This window comes from Neolamprologus brichardi, chromosome 11 (genome assembly GCF_056152115.1).
Source record: "Neolamprologus brichardi isolate AB-2024 chromosome 11, ASM5615211v1, whole genome shotgun sequence".
Taxonomy (NCBI): Eukaryota; Metazoa; Chordata; class Actinopteri; order Cichliformes; family Cichlidae; genus Neolamprologus; species Neolamprologus brichardi.
This window is the reverse complement of record NC_142114.1, coordinates 17,876,793-17,896,727: the sequence shown is the minus strand read 5'-3', so window position 1 is coordinate 17,896,727 and position 19,935 is coordinate 17,876,793. Positions and strand designations below refer to the sequence as shown.

At 40.4% G+C, this 19,935-nt stretch overlaps 1 protein-coding gene across 2 annotated transcripts in view; it reads right to left on the bottom strand.

The window, feature by feature from the left end:
* clcn1b (chloride channel, voltage-sensitive 1b) overlaps window positions 1–19,595 on the bottom strand; it is a 33,382-nt gene extending 13,787 nt beyond the window's left edge. For both annotated transcript variants that reach the window (XM_087848252.1, XM_006802898.2), the window contains exons 1-6: window positions 19,105–19,595; window positions 6,204–6,426; window positions 5,099–5,230; window positions 4,843–4,971; window positions 4,575–4,708; window positions 3,042–3,119 (exon numbers count right to left, since the gene is read on the bottom strand). In XM_087848252.1, coding sequence (XP_087704378.1) covers window positions 3,042–3,119; window positions 4,575–4,708; window positions 4,843–4,971; window positions 5,099–5,230; window positions 6,204–6,426; window positions 19,105–19,155 — 747 coding nt within the window. In that variant the 5' untranslated portion in view covers window positions 19,156–19,595. The remainder of the gene's footprint in view (window positions 1–3,041; window positions 3,120–4,574; window positions 4,709–4,842; window positions 4,972–5,098; window positions 5,231–6,203; window positions 6,427–19,104) is intronic.
* Between the last annotated feature and the right edge of the window lie 340 nt (window positions 19,596–19,935).

The window sequence follows — 19,935 nt, the reverse complement described above, 5'->3', positions numbered from 1 at the left end:
GAGGGGGAGAGAAAAAAAGATCAAGGTGGTGAGGACAAGAGGGGGAACCACAGAGGGAGAAATGACAGAAAAGAAAATTGGAATAAAGTGAATAAATAATGTTCACTAGAGTGTGATTAGAAAAGTTTTAAAGGAGGGGAAATTACACCACGAGGATATGAAGCAGAGGAGGCGCATGCCAGTGTGAGTATACAGACTTTGAGGAAGCAATTAAGCAATCAGGAAGCAAACCAAGTGGTCACATTGTCCTTGGAGACAGATCCCTGCAACTGATTGCAGACTGAAAATTGAAGGTAGCACACATGAAATACTTCCACTGATTATTCATGACCTTGAATGCTGAGCTGCTGTTTAACTTTTTAGACTATTTAACTTTTTAGGATAGTTTTAAAGGAATAATCTGCAATTCTTGTCTTTCTGCTGAGAGTTAAAGTGCAGTGAAAAGTATTAGCCCCCTTCCTGATTTCTTACTTTATTATTTTTTTGCCCATTTGTCACCCTTATGTGTTTTAGCTCATCAAACTAATTTTAAAATTACACAAAGATAACCCAGGTAAATAAAAAATCCTGTTTTTAAATGATGATTTCATATTTCAAGGGGAATAAAGCTATCCAAGCACGCCTTGCAATTGTCCCCCTTGTTAAATAATGAATTAACTGTGATTACCCACATTTATGTTTTAAAAGCTGAGTTCAGAATGATATCATCATTTAAAAACTGCATTTTGTATGTACTCAAGTTATCTTTATATTCAAGTTTGTTTCATTTGCGTGATCTGAAACGTCTATACATGATAAAAATATAAAAGTAAATATAAAATATATATATATAAAATGAAATCAGGAAAGATAAATACTTTTTTGCAGCACTGTAGAAGGAAAAATTGATGCCATATTTATATATGCATGCTAAACATAAAGCTTAAGCCAGCAGGCAGTTGAATTAGTCTAAGATGACTGAAAACAAACTCCCCGTTTTCAGTCTTAATGTACCTTCTAGCAAATACAGCTAATTCACAAGTTCTCATTAAATTTGTCTGAACCATATAAACGACTGACTGTGGGCTATTGTGCAGTAATTCAATTCAATTCAGTTTTATTTATTTAGCGCCAAATCACAACAAATGGGGCCTCAGGGTTCACTTTATATTATGAGGTAAAGATTCTCCAATAATACACAGATAAATGCGTAACAACATCAACATCGGGGATTCAAATTCAGTTATCCCAACTACATTTACAAAATCCAATATTCACCTGACATTGGTCACTTTTGTGGTGTTTAATGGAGCCTATTATTGCTCCATATTTTTATTATTGTACTCTGCCAGAGGGGTGCCACAGTTTTGTAGCACTGTCACCTCACAGCAAACAGAAAGACTAGGGGTTCGAAGCAGCTGCAACCAGCAACAGCTGGGATGGGCTCCAGCTTCCCTGCAACCCTTAATTGGATAAATGGGGAAAAAAATGGATGGATGAATGAAGTCTACTAGAGCAGATCTTCATGACTGAGAGAGCAAACTAATCCTTATTTATCTTATTTAGCTGCCCCCTCAGCTCCTAAACAAGCCTCATTAGCTCCAATCTCCTCCCTTTAAAGCAGCTATTTTTCTGATTTGCTACCATGTACAAACAAAAGGTTTGAGGAACATCATACTGTCATATTTTCATGACAGACAAGACAGAACAGTAAGTGCCCCCTTTAAAAGCCACCTCATGATTTAAGGAGACATCCATACAAAACATCCATACAGGGCAATTTGATTATCTGCACATGTGCACAGTTGTCAGCAAAAACAAAGTCTATCTGCGCTCCATATTTGTTTTATTCTACATCCTTGGCCCTGAATGTTAATTTGTATTTCTTATCCTGACCTTTGCATCACGTCCAGTCAGAAAGAAAAGAAAAGCAGCTCTTCTGTGATTTTGCTTTCATATTTTCTAGAGTTTAAATGTGGATTGTGTCAGACTATAACCTTGTGAAAACACACTATGTTTCAGTAGCACAAAATGCACGCAAATGAAGAGACAGCACCTTTAAAATATCCGTTGCAGGTGTAGCATTGATACTGACTCTAAATATAAATGTTTGAATAGTGGTTTGGTTCACTTTCAAGTAGTGCAGCACACTGATGTGAGGCCAGTTTTAACCTCCAAATTAATTGTAACTGATGTTTCTTGATGAGGTCAAAGCCAACCGTAGACCTGAGGCCGAGCGAGCAGAGCGGGACTTGCCTCCGATCGGGGCACCGAAACAAGTGGCTACTCCTACAGCACACGCACACACCAGCAGGTCCTGGTTATGGGAGCCATTCTGGGTTAAAGGTCAAGGGTGAATGCAGAGATGAATGAGAAAGCCAAGGGGAGGGAAGGGGGGGAGGGAAAGAGGGAGACAGGGAGGTCACTGTTAATACACATGCCAGACATAACGGTCACACTATTAATACAGTGAGACAAACACAGACGAGGCGTGAGGGGGCGAACCAAAACAAAGACACGGGAGAAACAGGGAGGGGATGGCGTGAGCTGGATGGCAGAGACAGAACACAGCCACGGGGTTCCCACTTTTTCATTAGTGTTAAAGTTATTTCTGCAAATTTCAGGGACTCAAAAGTGGCTTCATTTAAAATTCTATAATTAAGGGTTCAAGTACAAGGACCCTGATATGAATGCTCAACACTGACCTGTTGATATTACAGTTACAGTGTTCTGCTCTCCCAATCATCGTCTACCATGGTGCTATGATAACATTTAACAAGCAAGGTTCTCAGGGATGTTGAGATAAATGACACTAAATTTAAAATGAGATAATTGTAAATATCTAGAAATACCTGAACTGTTTTTCAGATTTTAAAAAATAATGAGAATAATAGTGAGAAAAATAGTGGGAACCCTGTAATTACAACAAAGATGTCAACAACACCATAAGTTATTACAAAAACACTGCATTCTTCATTTAAATCAGCATGTTGACTGTGGTCAGTAAAGAGATGGGGGGGTTGTGGGTAATGTAGTCGGCTTTGGTCAGGGGCTCAGCTTACCTCGTAGACTCCAGAGAAGATGGACATGAATCGACTCAACACTGCGGCGCAGATGCTGGCAATGTGGACAAAGGGACCCTGGGGGTGATGGGAGGACATTACTGACACAGATATGAGTGACGTGTAATGTTATCTACAGAGACACAGAGTGCTGTCTGTAAAAACAGAGAGTCTAAACTGGGACATATTTTATCAGAACTGATAAATCACTGTGTAATTACTGGATGTGACACTTTCCATGCTACTGTAATAAGGAAAACGAATGTGGTTCTTTGCTGAGGACTGGAGTAATTTGCCTCAGTCCCGTGAGAAGAGGGCGAGAGGAACAACATGACAGAAGATGATTTATTACCTCCCTCCCAGTTGGAGAGTGAGACAGAAAAAGGACTGAAGATGTGGAACAAGATGCTGAATGAGTGGGGATAGACGCAGAAGCACACAAGTAGTAAGGAGGCGAAAATATGTGTTTGCTTCAGTGCTGGGTTTAATGCAATGCAAAGCAATGGGCTAGAGTACTCAGATTACTCTCTAGTAACACAACCTGTTAGCTTTGCAAACAATCGCTTATTAAGTTGTTTTTTAAATATGTGTTATTATTACCATATTACCACATTTTCCTTCTCCTTTGCAGTGAGGAAAGAATAATATTTTTCTACATCCCTGTGAATCCTTGGCATGCAGAGTGGAATGTATCTAATCCTACAGTTGTGTTAGTGCTGTAGACTGATGCAGCTCCTGGGTCTGCAAAATGAAGCCAGTGCACAAGTTTCTTAAAAGTTCCCTGTTGTATAAAAGTCTGTGATAAACGGCCCGTTTTGCTCCGTAACCTCAGTAAACACCCATGGTTCCTATTAGTAGATAAATCAGGTTTATGCCTTACACACTATTATCCAGCAGAACCTATGGTCAGTGCAAATATTAAGATCAGCTTTTGCGACGACAGACAGGGTGAATGTTACATTGCTGAGGTATTTGAATTATTATCTTTGAGTGTATTTGAGCTGCCAAGGAGCTCTATGTCATATTTTTAAAAGAACATCCATCCATCCATCCATTCGCTTCCGCTTATCCTTTCCAGGGTCACGGGGGGCGCTGGAGCCTATCCCAGCTGTCATAGGGCAAGAGGCGGGGTACACCCTGGACAGGTCGCCAGTCTGTCGCAGGGCCAACACACAGGGACAGACAACCATTCACACTCACATTCACTCGCACATTCACACCTAATGGCAATTTGGATTTGAACATCTGTAAGCTAAAACACTGGTAGTGAAGCAAAATGAGCAGATGAATGATGCTGGTGCTAAACCTGTCACTCTGAGGGAAATGAATAAGCTTGTTCCTGTTTTATGGCGGAGGAAATGCTGCCAGTACCAACTTGCTTTAAAATGAGTCAAAGTTAACATAGTCAGAAGTAGAGCAGTAGAGGCTGATCTACTCCAAAGAGTTTCCTCAGTCGGAAACACTGTAACACAACTGATCTTGTAATGTAACACGATAGTTTTTAAAGTAATGTTGCCTAACACGGGGGTTTACCTCTTTGCCCACAGGCATCCCACTGCCCAGGCCAGCGGTTAGGCCGATGACTTTAGCTATGAAGGCTTTAAGGGTCAGATATTCTTTTAAGACTACACCTCTCAGGATGGTTTTCAGCTCAGGGATACCAGAACCTATATTTAAAAAAGAGAGAGAGAAGTTATAATGTCAGTACTTTACAATAGACAAAATGAGAAAAAAGAAGCAAATACAGGAAGAAATATAATGAGAGTGGATAATAGAGGCTGACAGGTGATGGAGGGCTTACCGATGGCCTGCGGGGAAACCAGGTGACAGAAGAGCGAGGCGAACATGACAAGGATCATGGGATACGTAACCCAGGCGAGGTACTGGAGCGGTACATTGCCCTTAAGCTCCCCATGCACCCATTTATAGGCTGCAAGACAGAATAACAGTAGAAACAGAAAGAAACAAGAACAGGAAACAAAAGCACATTACACAAAGGAGCAGTGCAGAGAAAAACTGAAGATTTGAAATGGCAATAATCCCCATGACAGCTCTACCTTGCAGGCTCTTGGCACTAGCATAGTCCATACTCCAGCTAACTAGAGCCATAGTCAATCCCAGAAGAACCAGGAAAATCCAGTCCTCTCCCATTTTTGTCACTATGTAGCACCGCACACGAGCCAAACAATCTGGGACAGAGAGATAAAATCAAAGAGTCAGGGAGTCACTTAGTGAGATCATGGATGAAACAGATGCAGTAAATAAAGTAAATGTAGACTGATAAGTACAGATTAACTCAGTCAAATAGTCAACAAATGCATGGACTACAACATGAAAGATCACAAAGACAAAACAGTGTAATTATTTATACAGATAGAGGTGACACTCCTATAATATAAGAATCTCAATATTCCCTGCACTAACTCCCACTTGATACAAACTGCATATTTATTTTCCTTCTTAAAATCATTGGAATTGGCTGAAACAATGACGATGATGATCCTGATTTGAGGTCAGTTTAAAAAAACTCAGACAAAGCTGCAGTCACTCAAAATGTATTAAAGTCAAAATAGACATTACAGCAAAACCTAAAACAGCACCAAGAAGGTCAGAGAGGAGACTCAACCTCCCTGACACCATGTCAACATTAATACACACCAGCGGTTCAACTCCGTGCACATGTTCACAATACTGAGCATAACTCCTTCAAGTGCTTACTCTAAAGTCCCTCTTATGTCATAATCATTTGCATTTATAGCCTCCAAAAACAAAAAAGCCAAAATTCAAAATTAGAGCTACAAAATACCTTCTATACCTTAAGATTTGGGTAAATGTTTTGAGTCTTGCACCTTTAGAGATTTTCTTTTTATAACTCTGGGTAGGTTACATTTAGATACCCCTTCGAAGAAGCCCTTAAGTTCAAGTGGTATTAAGTCTAAGTGCCTCGTGTAGCCTGATTAAACTACCGTGCTGCCTCATATTTTATGAGCTCATCATGTTGCATGTAAAATCATAATGTGCAAAGTAACCAGAAATTGAAACCATTAGACAAATGCAAAGCTTCACTCTTTGAAAAGTCATGTAATAAAACAACAAAGTGTGTGGAAGTGGCAAAACAGCCAAATGTTTCCATATACATTTTCATAACCACATGCTGGTCACCTTGGCATTTGGAGTAGGGACGAGGCTTCTTGGTGGAGGAGGCATGGCTGTGATGCGACTCCAGGGTCACAGGGTGCTGATGATGATGCCGCCGGCCGTGGCCTTTGCGGCCTGTGGCTGCGGTATTGTCCCCTGCCTGTCTTCTCCATTGTCTCTCTGTCAGTAAACGGGCAGCCTCCCGTCGGGCGAAGTTTCCCAGCTGCTCCCTGTACTCTCCGTAGAGCTGTAACCAAAGGGACACACTGGCAATCACTATGAAACGAAAATCATGTGTTTCTTGGGCTGCACAGAAGAGAAACAACACGCTAGAATGGAGTGGAGGGAGAGAACGAAAAACAGGCGAAATACCTCTGACAACTGAGACTTGGAAGAAGGATAAAACTGGATCTAGTGTGAAGAGTCTTGAGATAACGAGAAAGAGATGGGGAATGTGTGGCGTGTATGTAAGGGATACACACCAACCTGAATAGCCTGACAGACAGAAATAGACAAAACGGGCATAGAGATTGGAAAATCCCCGCCCTGAGCAAAGGAAGGGTCTGGAAAAAAGCCAGAGGAAGACATTCGGAAAGAGAGGACATTCCACACGTTCCACTTCCGACTGCGTGTGCACTTTACACCTATGACTACACAGACACCTACACACATGCTGTCAAACACACACACACATTCGGTCAGCTTGCTCCGGACTCGTTAAAACTGTAGAAGCTGTATAATACTGCAGATCCGGATGCAGCTATGGTGTGTGCAACTGAAACCTACAGATCACATGCATCCCACCACACAGCAAAGCAAGAAACTGAATCATACAGAGAGCTGGCTGCCACACATTTCTGTCTCATGTTCACACAGGAAAGCAGAGCGGCCACATCCAACCATGAGGCCCAACCAGGACGAAAGCTCGGCTAACTGCACATAATTATGTGCTGGTGAAATGAAAGAAAGGTGAGACAAAAATCCACAATCTCATCTTCTCTAAAAGTCTTTAAGTCTACAGAGTGCAAGTTCATTTTTCTCCAGTTCAAGTGCACAAAAAACAGCCTCACATAACCAGTCCACTGCAATACACTGACTCACTACAACCACATGACAACGTGACTGATATAGAAGTTTATAATTAATACATGAATACACCACATAGCAGGTGGCCAAGCAGTTACTGCTGGAGGCTTTTGAAAACCTTTGATGCCTCTAAATCGTCTAGGAGGTTATTTTAAATCTCACTAAACACCGCAAACCACAAACTGTTATTCAGAACAATGCTGCACCACTAACAGCTTAATACTCTTGTCCTTCAGCCCCGTAAAACCTGAGCTAACAGCAGGAGAAACAAAGTATTGTCAGTTATTTGTTAATATGCAAAGAGCTGGTTGAATATTACCTCCTCAAATCGGGTTGCAAGAGTTTGCATCACGCAGGAAAACTTATACTTAAAGTAAGTTACATACAAGTTTTTCTGTGTGATGTGAAGATGGAAACTGAGTTTTGCAACGGAAAACTTCTCCTGAGTTCTGCTGCAATTATTTCTTCCAAAGGTTATGTTTTTTGACAGCAACTGAAGGTACCGTCTTGTTTCTATCTGCATACACCAACTGGACACTTTATTAGACACACCTGTTCAGTGGCACAGGCCATGGGGATTTTATTTATATAATACATTTAATTCATTATATGTAAACTCAGTAGCACAAAAGATAAAAATACAAAACTCCAATTTAGGTTTACAGTGCCTCAAGGCAATGAAAACAGCAAAATAAAACATTAAAAAACACAGCTATTGAGTGTAGACCTGTGTGAACAAAAGGGTCTTGAGTCTGTTTTTTGAATGTTGGCACAGATGTAACTGATCTCAGGTCAGCAGAAAGCTTGGAACAGGACTACAGGAACCGAAAGCACTCTCAGCTAAAGAAGCAAAACAGAGAAGTGGAGCTTTGTGAACACATGAGATTACCATCTAAGATCATGCCAAAGTTGCCTGATTTTCTCACCACGAAAGGGAAAAATACAAACAGACAGTCAGTCTCTGACTTTTTGGACCAACAACAATATTTCTGTCTTGTCTCTGTTCAGTTCTAAAAAGGTTTGAGACAACCAGCAGTTGATGTCATTAATGCAGCTCCTTAGCTAATGAACAGAGGTCAGATCATCAGAGGAAACTGATAGGTACAACTGTATATCATCTGCATAAGAGTGGTAGGATATATTATGATTCGTTATGACAGTACCAACTGGGAGAATGTAAATTTTAAAGTCTGTGAAGGTTCTCAGTCATCCAGGTCATCGTAGTCAAAGGAGCTTTCAAAGAAAAGAGTCTGGACTTCTTTAAGTTGCTTGAAGTTGCTTGAAGTTGCTTGAAGACGTTTCACCTCTCATCCGAGAAGTTTCTTCAGTTCTGGCTGATTGGGATCCAAACCCAGTTTCACACCTTGGCTCAGGCGATTAGAGGATCATCAGGGGGTCCTTTTGTCCCTCTTTGGGGGGAAACTCCCACTAGGTTTAAATCTGGGACTCCCCACCATTTGACCTTAGAACTGAAGAAGCTTCTTGGATGAGAGGTGAAACGTCTTCAAGCAACTTCAAGCAACTTAAAGAAGTCCAGACGCTTAAATTTTAAAGAGTAATGGACTGAGGACAGACTCTTAAGGAAACATAAAACTCTCTATCCTTCAGGTATGATCAAGAATCTGAACTGTTAGACCATCTGAGTTATGAAGCCTTTGAATCAAAATGTGTCACTGCTGTCAGAACAAAAAAAAGGAGGCTACAGTACGGGTTCATCAGAACTGGACAACAGAGGACTGGAAACACTTTGACGATGAGATTTCAGATGTTGGGGTCAGAATTTGGTCAGAATTTTCAACACCTTCAGGTGCTGGTGATGGTGTAATGGTCGGGGGGATCCTTTCTTGGCACATTTTGGCTTCTTTAACAATTGAAATGTTCTAGCCTACCTGAAGGTCTTCTAATGGCTGCTTCTAGCAAAACAAAGCACAAAGCTAAAATCATCTCAAACTGATTTCTTGAAGCTGACGTTGAGTTCACTGTAGTCCACAGTGAACTCAAAGGCCTTCACTGTCACCAGAAGTCAGTCCAATAGAGCACCTAAGGGATGTAGTGGAATTAGAGATTCACATCATGGATGTGCAGCCAATAAATCTGCAGCTAGTGTGTTGCTCTCATGTCAAGGAAGGAATGTTTCCAACACTTGAATCTGTGTCTGAAATGAATAATTAAAGCATTTCTGAAGGCAAAAAGGTGTCCAACCAGTACTAGCAAGGTGTATCTAATGGAGTGGCCAGCGAGTCTATGTATAAGCACATAGGAGGATCTTTTCCTATCACTTTTTTAAATACAGAATTTAATTTAATTTCACACAAATGTCTGTCCAAGTTGTGAACAATGGATGAACATAGTGAGGGAGATCTTTATAACAGAGAGGATGACTTTGTCGCTGAAATCTAAAGGAGGCACCTTTTTACATGAAAGTGTGAGAGAAATGCAGGACTGAAGAGGACTCAGATGGTTATGCACTAAGATAATATATTATGAAATGTTAGATTATTGTTTATAAATTTGTTCAAATTTACTGAATAAATAATTAACAAAGAAAAAAACCCTCCATGTTTGTTGTTACAGTTTTGTTTTGTTATTCTGACGGTGGAAACAACCTAGGTAAGGGGATTAAGTAAAAGAAATAAAACATATGACAAGAAAATAGAGCTGTGCTAAAAAGATATCGTACTGAAGAATTTTCTGCTGCAAGTAAAGATAAAACGGTCTCCACTCATGACACTGACATATCTTATTTTCCTTTCTTTGTCTGCAACCTTAAAAATGAGGAATGAATCCGTCAGTGAGCTGTTTGTGATTGTTTTTTGTCTGCACTACAAACGAATAAAAATGTTCTAATGTGAAAAAACATGTTTTCATTTCGGGGCAAACCAGTTTACCTTCACATTTTGCTGCTTTAAAGGCAACAAGGACTCACATACTTTTACAGTTCTTCAGTCTAGCAAAAGATCACAGAGGTCACTGCTGATTACTTTCTAATTTCACTGGCTGCAAATGTATCACACAAATAACAGTGACCTCTGTCATCTTCCGCTGTATGGAAGAACAGGGCAGGTAAACAAGCCGTATTTTCATACGTTTATTTAAAAAAACAGCAAATATTTAACAATATGGTTTTACAATACAGGCTTCTTGATTTTATATGTCAAAGTACGCAAATCAGTAAAATGATCAATCGGTAAAATGATGGAAAAGAGAGCTACGAAAAGAAATGGAGATTTAAATTCAGTGCATGCATATGATCCAAAGTGAATTTTGAAGATTAGAGAAATACAGCAGAGGGCTGTGTAATTAAGTCATGGCAGAGAAAACAGAAAAAAAGAATCAACCTGTGATGAGCTACAGCCTTCGGTCCTCATGTCTTTACCTGGTTCTCATCACCTGTCTGTTGCATGATGCTGCAGCAGCTCTGTCTCTGTTCTGTCTCCGTGTCCTGCACTGCACGCAAATTCACCACTGCACTACACATTAGCACCAAAGCCCTAATCCATCAACATCATCAAACAGCCGCTGGCACCAGACACCATCAAAACCAGGGACAGAAACAACAGGAACCTGTGCACTGTTCACAGAGAGAGGGGAAAAATGTGACCTCTCATGTCCTGCCTCAAGGAAAAGAGAAAAATAACTGCAGCACAGTTGATGATGTCTTTCAAGCTTCTTCTTCCTAGTGTCTATCCTTGTTGCGTATGAACACGGCTGACAGATCATGACCATTGTTTAAAAGGTAATGCCCTACTCATTTATAGAAAGTGCACTCCCCTTTAACATGGTTAGACATTTTTTTTATTCTACACTTTCACTCAGTTCAAATGAGATTCAGGTTGCCTTGAAGCTGCTGATGGAGCCTCAAAATGAGCCGAGTGACCTTCAGATGTCTGATAAGATTTTTTTTTCACTACCACACCGTGAACCTCAAACGAATTACAAATCTCATGTTGTGTAAATATAATCTTTAAAAGTAAATATCTTAACATATTCCTCCTGTTTTAAAGTAATTATTTTTAATTAACTGGAATTATTACTCAGCCAAATCCCACTTAAGTATAATTTTACTGGTCTTATCACTTTCACTAAAGAGGTTGTGTTTTTGGCAACGTTTGTATGTGTGTGTGTGTCATTCTGCCTCGAAACACGAGAGCTCGAAAAGAGTTTAATGAATTCTGATAAAACTTTGTAGGGGTGGAGAGGAGATACTTTAACATTTGGCTTACATTCACCAAAGTCTCCAAGGTCAACTTGATGATTTATTGGTCACACTATTGAAAAGTGTGGTGTTTATTGTCAACATATAGAAAGTACTGTGTAAGGATTGAAAATATCATGTCACGTTTGACCTCTGACCTCTCATTCAAGATCAACAGATTGATCAAAGGGATAAATCAGTGATCGCTGCTATTAATTATTTAATTAATTAATTAAGTTTTATATCATCTACATAGTGCAGTGGATGCACCTCCTTCTGCTGAGTTTTACTTGTTTGCTTGCTCAAAATCTCAAAAAGTCTAAAATCTTTGTTGTTTCAATCTCTTTATCTTTGTGTTTTATCTTAGTTTGGGGTTTTTGCATTTGTCTTCATGTCACAATCAAAAACAAATTCAACAAGTGTGAAAAGTTTATTCAAAAATGTCATATTTGGGCATTTTTGGACTATTAATAAAGAGAAATTCAAGATGTCACTTTGGGCTTTTAATATTTCTGTCACAAACTGAGCCGCAGCTCCTGCGTTGTCAGAAAGCCACCTGACTGTGAAATGGTGAGACATAAAGACAAATAAAAGGTGAGAGCAAGCACGTCTCAGCAAGACAACAATGCCGACTGACAGCGTGAGAAAGACACTGAAAGCCGCGATTTATTAATGTCAGGTGACTTTGCTGTTTTCATCCCTCAGCCTTATGTTTACACTGTTTCGCGTAACCTTGCATGTTCATTACACACCGAATCTCACAATCAATCATCATCAGTAACCACAGTTTGTCCAACTTTCACATACTTTTTGCACATTTTTTGTTGCCATTGTTTGGCTCCCAAATGTGGAATGACCTTCCCACTCCAAGTCAAGAACACAAGGACATATCCCCACCTCTCCAAACTCCTCTTCCTCCTTTTCCCACACTTGTTTACTCTCCATGAGATTCCTGCGTAGCTCTCCTTGTTTTTTTCACGTTAATCTCCGCGGACACACGGACGCAGCCAGGCGTTACTGTACGGTCCTGACACATCTCGTTATTAATTTCTCGTAAGAACCCGAGCTTCTACTGTTGTTCTTACTGCAAGTCTCACGGGATGAAGGAAATCGGAAAAATGTAAAACATCACTCCCTCGGGTTTGTTAAGACTAAAAGCCTGTATTCAAATTACGCCGATGAGCAGTCACGAGCTTTTAATTTGTTCATGGATCTGTTCTGTACGAGTTGGCTCTAACAAGATATTAAATATTGTAAAATAAAAGAAACTTCAAGTGTAAACAAAACAAACAGGTTTGCGGAGAGAAAGAGAGCGAGAGACATGGAGAGAGAGAGAGGTTCAGTCACAGTGAGAGCTGCTGATAGATGCAGAGGTTGAAGGGCAGTGTGACATTGAGAGTTAATTAAAAAATACAAGCATATTTCTGTGTCCCTTGAGAGGGAGCATTGCATATTCATAAATATCTGTGTGTGTTTGTGCAGGTTTCTCAGCGCACAGAGTCTGTGTTTGTGTCTTAAATGAACATTATGTGTGTTTATTAAGTAAGTGTGTGTGTGTGTGTGTGTGTGTGTGTGTGTGTGTGTGTGTGTGTGTGTGTGTGTGTGTGTGTGTGTGTGTGTGGTGAGGCCTTACAACAATATAGCCCTGTCCTGTAGCACAAGGTTAATGATAAAACCTGACCTGCTCACTGATGGACAGATCAGCAGACTACCCCCCTTACACACACACACACACACACACACACACACACACACACACACACACACACACACACAAATCCCAGCTATCACACACACTTCCACGAGTGTCTCCATATGCATACACTAATTAGCCAGCACAATAACAATTCCATGCCTCATCCAAACACTGTTCAAGCTGTCATTTTCTAATTAAGGCAAATCGAGGCAGCCAAAAAAGAAAAAAACAACCTGTGTCTTACATGCGAGACCACACTTCATGTTACCACCAAGAAATTCAGAAAAATCAAACCAGTGAGGCCATTAAATTCTATCTAAACCTGGTTCATGTTCAATAATTACAGGCACAACATAAAATTTAAAGTCGGCGAAAAGAAAACGGAAGCTAGATGCATTTCATCTTGCAAAAGCAGTTCACTATTTAGGGAGGAAATAGTAAGCCTTACCAGAAACTGATCGATATTCAGACCTGTCTGAAAAGTATTGATGCGCTCCCTCATCTTCTCAGCTCTTCCTCCTGCTCACTGTCTTGCTTGTGTCCAACACTCAGTAATGCCTTCTCTGAATATCTGTGTCTTACAACTGTCCTTCCCTGTCTTTGCCAGTGTGAGGGACATGGGCCGTACCTGCTACCTGCTTCCATACAGTGAAAGAGTGTAGTGACTCTTAGGTGTGTGTGTGCGCGCACACACACACACTAAAAAGGGAAAGCAGCAGAGGTTAATAAGGTTAATACAGACACTTGAAGCTTGACAATAAATTGTCAGCAGCTCTTAATTCAGCAGGGTAGATTCCCAGTCATGCAGCCAATCTGGCAGATTCCAGCAGCAAGATCATAAATGATACCCAGCAGGCAGGATGCAAGCTCAAGGCATGAATATAATACCTGCTGACTGAAAGAGGACCATAAATATATTAACATTGTGTATGGATAATGCTGCACTGCTCTTCAAGTGCCTTCAGCATGAATGACATGCTTCACTAAAGCCTGGTTGAGCTCCGGTACAATGTGCCATATCATGTTTTTATTCCTCTGTTTCTGTACACAGAAGCCTTTTTTGGTGCCATTAATTAATGCTTAAGTTACACAGAAACATGATGTGAGACAGGACATTTTACACACAGTAAACCTTACTGTAAAAACACAAATTAGCTTCCTTAAAATACAGCCTATAAAACAGTTTAATCTTCTATAAAATGTTCATTACAAACTCAAAGCGATTTCTTTGGTTTAAGTTGATGACCTCAGCTTCTGTTTTCCCAACTGTGGTACTTAAAATGGGTCAGTCCGGTGTTCTGTGTTCTCACGTGGTTTATGTGCCATTTGGGGACGAGGCAGTCTGATTTTGGATTTTTGAGGTTGACGTGGCGATTTTATGGATTTATAAACTCTATAATTGTTATTCTGGATTAGTTTGTGTTTATGTGTTTACTCCAGCAATGCACTTCACAGATTAGTTAATAGCTTACTGTGAAGACCCCCTATCATCACCAGCAACTACAGTTAGCCCTGCACTTTTATTAGTAGTTATTATTTTACCTGTTTGTAAGAAATATTTCACTTCATGCGTACTAGAAGACAGAATCCAACCACTCTTCTTTGCACAAGCATGTCCCAAAAAAAGACAGATGAAAGCAGATTTTTAATAGAGAACTAATGCACATCAGTCTGAAAAAAGCCGCTGTGAGTGTAATGGATGGCCTTCTTTTTCCTGATGTAAATATTTCAGGTATCACTCAGTATTTTGGGTATTTTATTCCTTATTAGAAAGAAAATTAGTGGAAAGAAGAGACGTGGTGGACTGACACTTTGACATAGTCTGACTGTGGCTTAAATCCTTAATCCTGCCCCCTTTGATATCAGTTTGATTCATTGTTTAACATTTATTATTTGTTTACATTTGTTCTCTTCTGGGCAGTCTAACAAATCTACATTTATCATTTTTAAAGGGGACCTGTAATGAGTTTTTTTTGCAGATGTTCATATATGGCTGAAGTTTCCTGTTGTCAGATCAACATATGTCCAAGCAATCACTGTGAACCAAAGGGTCAGAGTTCAAAATATTCAAAAAGCTTGGTTTCAGAGGTTATTTTTCTACTCTTGGCTATGAAGTAGAGTGGATTTCCATAAAATCCCTTAAACAGAGGAGTAAAAGGGGCTAAAACAGCTTATTTCAGACAATAGTTGAACACTGGAGCGACATCAAAGTCCGGTATGAGTTAATCAAGGCTTATTGTGATTGAATTATGCAAAGCTACCCTGAATCTGAAATTAAAAATACAAAGTTGGAAAAAAGTACAATGGGTTTCTTTTAAAACTGATATATTAATAGAAATGTATTCATTTATTAGACAGAAAGCGTTTAAGTACCAAATTCCCACGAGTCCATTTTATGGAAGTTTGTTTTTGGGTTTATTTGAAAAGCTCAAGTTATGCATCTTGAAATTCAGAGTAATTAACTCAAAGTTGTAGTAAAATTTCAACATTAAAAAAATACATTTAAACAATCCAGTGGTGGCAACAAGCTTTCATATTTTTCAGTCATCAGCAGTATTAAATGTTCTATTTCTTGTGATTTTGGCTCCACTCTCCATAAGCAACACAATGTTTTATGATTTTCCACTTTCACACATCCATAAAGGTACTGTTGCAGATCAGAAATCTGCATTTATGAATTTCAGAGACACAAAAAGTTACTTTTTTGTCTATTTTTCCAAGCGGTCTCTCCTGCATCTGAACTCTTTGGAGACCTTTCACCTTTCTGCCTCGCTCTTCGCCCTCAAACTTTCCCGTTCACCAACCCTTGTCCACGTCCATCCAACCCCCCCACCCCTGAGGTGAAACCTTACTCGTCGATAAATTTAGCAGCAGTGTGATCCAACGTTCACTGACACACTTCTCCCCAGTTCTCCCCCTGCCTCTCTCTCTGACGCTGTTTGCCTCTCTTTCGGGCCATCTCTCCCAGGAGGCTTGTTGAACAGACAGATGGAAGGCTTTAACCTTTACACAAAACAATAACAAGCTATTGACACTATTTAGCAATGTGACATTTCACCTTTATGCTATGGAAGTAACATCCAACTGTTTAATTATTACATTAGAACTACCCCTGTAATTGAAAAAACGTGTCCGCATTATTGTATGAAATTTAATGGCTTAATCGTCTACATTGCAGTCATTCCAGCCCACGGGACATTTGGCAGGTGAACGTTATCCCTTTTAGTAGCCTGTAACATTTGAGACTTATGGGATCTATTTCACTGCTGTTGACATTCTCACAGATTGAGACTCGTCTCCTCACACAACCTCGCTTTTAACCTCATCCATCACATCAACTGTTACACACAACCAGATGTAAAAAGCAGGCACAAATATACATTGTGTTTGTGTGTGTGTGTACATCTTCACAAGCAGCGATTTGCTCTCGCCACTGTGGAAAGTGTTTGTCAGTGTGACAAGAGTCCACAGAGGGAGCTTCCTCTTTGGGAAAGTGAAGAGTCACCAACAGTTGTGTGATTTTAAATTAATAAACACTACTCTGCAAGGCCAGTGAGCATTAATCTTTGTGGGTGTAGTGATGTCAAGATTTTAAGGTTTAATCTGGATAATTTAAAGATCCATCACTTAAATGTCATTAAATATCACAGAAAACCAGATAAACAAAAAAGAAACAAAATTAAATCAAATCTTTTATTAGCTTTTCTCTAAAGTTGAACTTTTCTAATTATTATATTATATATATAACTTCTCCATATTCTCTACCCTCATTGGACTGACAGTGCAAGTCTTTTGGTGTTGCCTGGGCTAAACTGTTGACTACACCTGATGAGGTGTGGATAAACACATGCCCGAGGCCAAATTGAAGGGTGGACAGCATTTCTTTCCAGACATCCTCATGATCTCTTCACTGCCTTTTTATTTTTTTTTAGCTGGGATTATTAAGCGATTTAACAGAAAACCCATAGGTCAGTGGTTTCCACATTCACAGAAGGGTCCCTGGTTCAGTCCCAAATCCTTTTGGTTTAAGGAAATGCATTTGGCGTAAAAATTTGCCAAATTAAAAATTTGGTGCTAACTGTATTGGCGAATCATTGCGAATAAGGAAGCAGCTTAAAATTGCTTTTAGTCCTAAAAGCTCTGGTCAGTCCACACACTTTTGTGCCAGGAACCTCCAGAAACCACTGCCAACCAGTTGGGGAAAACACATTTTTCCAGGGCAACCAGTGTTTGGTCCAATATGGCACATAGCTCGAGAGCAATCTGCGCATGAGGTCACATCAACAGATGTTCCTCCTAGAATTAAATCAGAAAACTTTTGCTTGTTATGAAAATGTGTAAATCAGTCGACTGGTGCCACTAAAATCTTTCGTCACCTAGTTTGTGTAATTTGTGAAGAACCAAATCACGTAAGTGAATGGAAATCAAACATTAACCTTCTGAGGGCAAAATTACTTTTTTTTGTAATACGGCTTCATTCATCGCACAATCCAATCAAGCAAAAACTGACCCTCGAGTGCTGTTTGAACATCATTGAAAGGCTTGTTGTGAATTAAGTTGAAATAACAGTTATATGTGATCTAAAAGCAAATCTCAGGCGTAACATCAACACTTACTGCAAGCACTAAAAACAGACAGTCATCTTCAATTTAAGGCACCGGTGTGAATCTGTGAACCAGCCAAACTAACCACAGGAGAGTTCTCCTGATCAATAAACAAATTATATCAGGACGATCTATTAACAGCTCTGCACATAAAATCCTCTGATCCTTCAAGGCTCTAATTTCCTCTCACACAGACACAGCTTTCACACCTGAGAGATGTGTGACTTCACAGAGACATTAAGCTTGTAAACAGCGTGATTTAATTAATTTTCTTATTTATATCTGACTTGTGCAGCACCAAGGGACTGAAGGAGGAGCGGGGATTCGGGATTTGCTCTGGACAATCATCCATCTTCTCAAAGGCGAAGAGGAAGACGAGCAGAAGGACGGACTGACACACTGCTGTTGCTCCTCCGCACTTGATCAGTTACATGAATATACACAGCCCAGCTGCTCCAGCCTCAATTGCTTATTGTCTTATTGTCTCAAACTCACAATCAGCTCTGCAGAAAAGAGCATGCTGAAGCTGTTAGTAATCTATGACCACAGCAGAGAAGAGAATAAAAATGCTAAAAAAAAAAGAGTCAATAGTGGCTAAATGTCACCAGACATCTCGAGATGCTCCTGGGAGGAATGACTATCATTCTGGATAAGCATTTAAACAGATGAACTGGAGGATAAAGTGACATGACTTCATCTCACCACGTACATCTAACCTGTCTGCTCGGGTTTCCTGTATATAGGTATTTATATCCACCGCCACATGTAAACAGCAATGACTTTACAAGGCATCAGAAAGAAGATGCACAGGAGTCGCAAAAGAAATGTAAACGATCGAGGGTTTTTTCCATTTTCCCAGGGATGACTTTCCATTTATCGCCTTCACTCAGCTGGTTGAGGCGTGGGCGGTGAGAAATTGTACAGACTGTTCGTGTCTATCCGAGCTGCAGAAATAAAGTCATGACATGAAGTTGCATAAATCTTGTTCGAGAAGAAAAGACAGAGTTGGGGTGGGTGGGGGGAGGACGAGAGCGGAGATGAAGATTATTGATTTAGTAGGAGAGCATGAGGAGGACTTTGTATGATGGAGCAGAGAAGCATGATAGGCAGAAAAGGTAGGCGTAGGAGAGAAGCAATGAAGGCTAGACCAAAAAATAAAATCATTAAGAATGAAGAACGGTTAAAAAAAAAGGTTTGAAGAGAGGAAGTGACAGGTGAATTGATGGAAAGATGAGAGAGAAGCAGGTGTGATGGCACAACAAGAGAAACAAGGGAAAACCTTTGGAAGTTAAAGATAGGACAGCATACAGGCAGGCAAGTAAAGGAAGATTGGGAAAGACCTACCAGGGTCTGTTGGTATCTCAGAGCCTTCCTTTGCGATGCATCTGCAGCCATTGACACGCTGTCACTGATCCAAAAATAATCTCGCTGGACACCCCAGCATTTCTAATGGCGTGGGCAACAGCAATGGCACACACACATACACAAACACACACACACACACTGCCTTATTGTATACCCACTTCACACCAGGTCAAAAACACCACAAAAACATCTAAAGTTTCTCAGTCTCAAACACACTCATTGCATAGAGATAGTCCGAAAGTACAGGTGAGGTCCATCCCGAAAGCGCCTTTCTCCAGATGACCCACAGTCTAAGAGCCATCCAGCTCCACCGCAACACCGACAGACACATAGACAGAAATCAGAAAGGCAGACAAAGCAGAGCAAAGCCATCTGATGAGGCAGTGAAGGACACACTGCTTTCCTTTATTAGAACTGCAGACACCTAATAACACACACACACACAACTTGTTGCCCTAAGCAGCACCCTCCCTGCCAGACGGCCATTAGGTGTGTGTGTTTGGATGGCCTGTTCTTGTTTGGACAGGAGTGTTGAGAGGGGTGGTAGTTGGAAGGGTACCCCCCACCCCCCACACCCGCCCCAACATAGGGCTGCCCCTGCAACGTGAGCAGGAAGGTGCACATGACACCCCTATGACAGCCCGCACCTATTCAGCCAATGCCGCAAGGCAATCCCCGTAACACTCACATGCTATGGCAGCCCTCTCTTAGAAGGAGGGGGAAAGAAAAAAAAAATCACCCCTAGACACACCCCCAATAGCAAGAGCTCAGCTCATACTGATCAGCTCTGCATAGGATCCAGGTACCAAG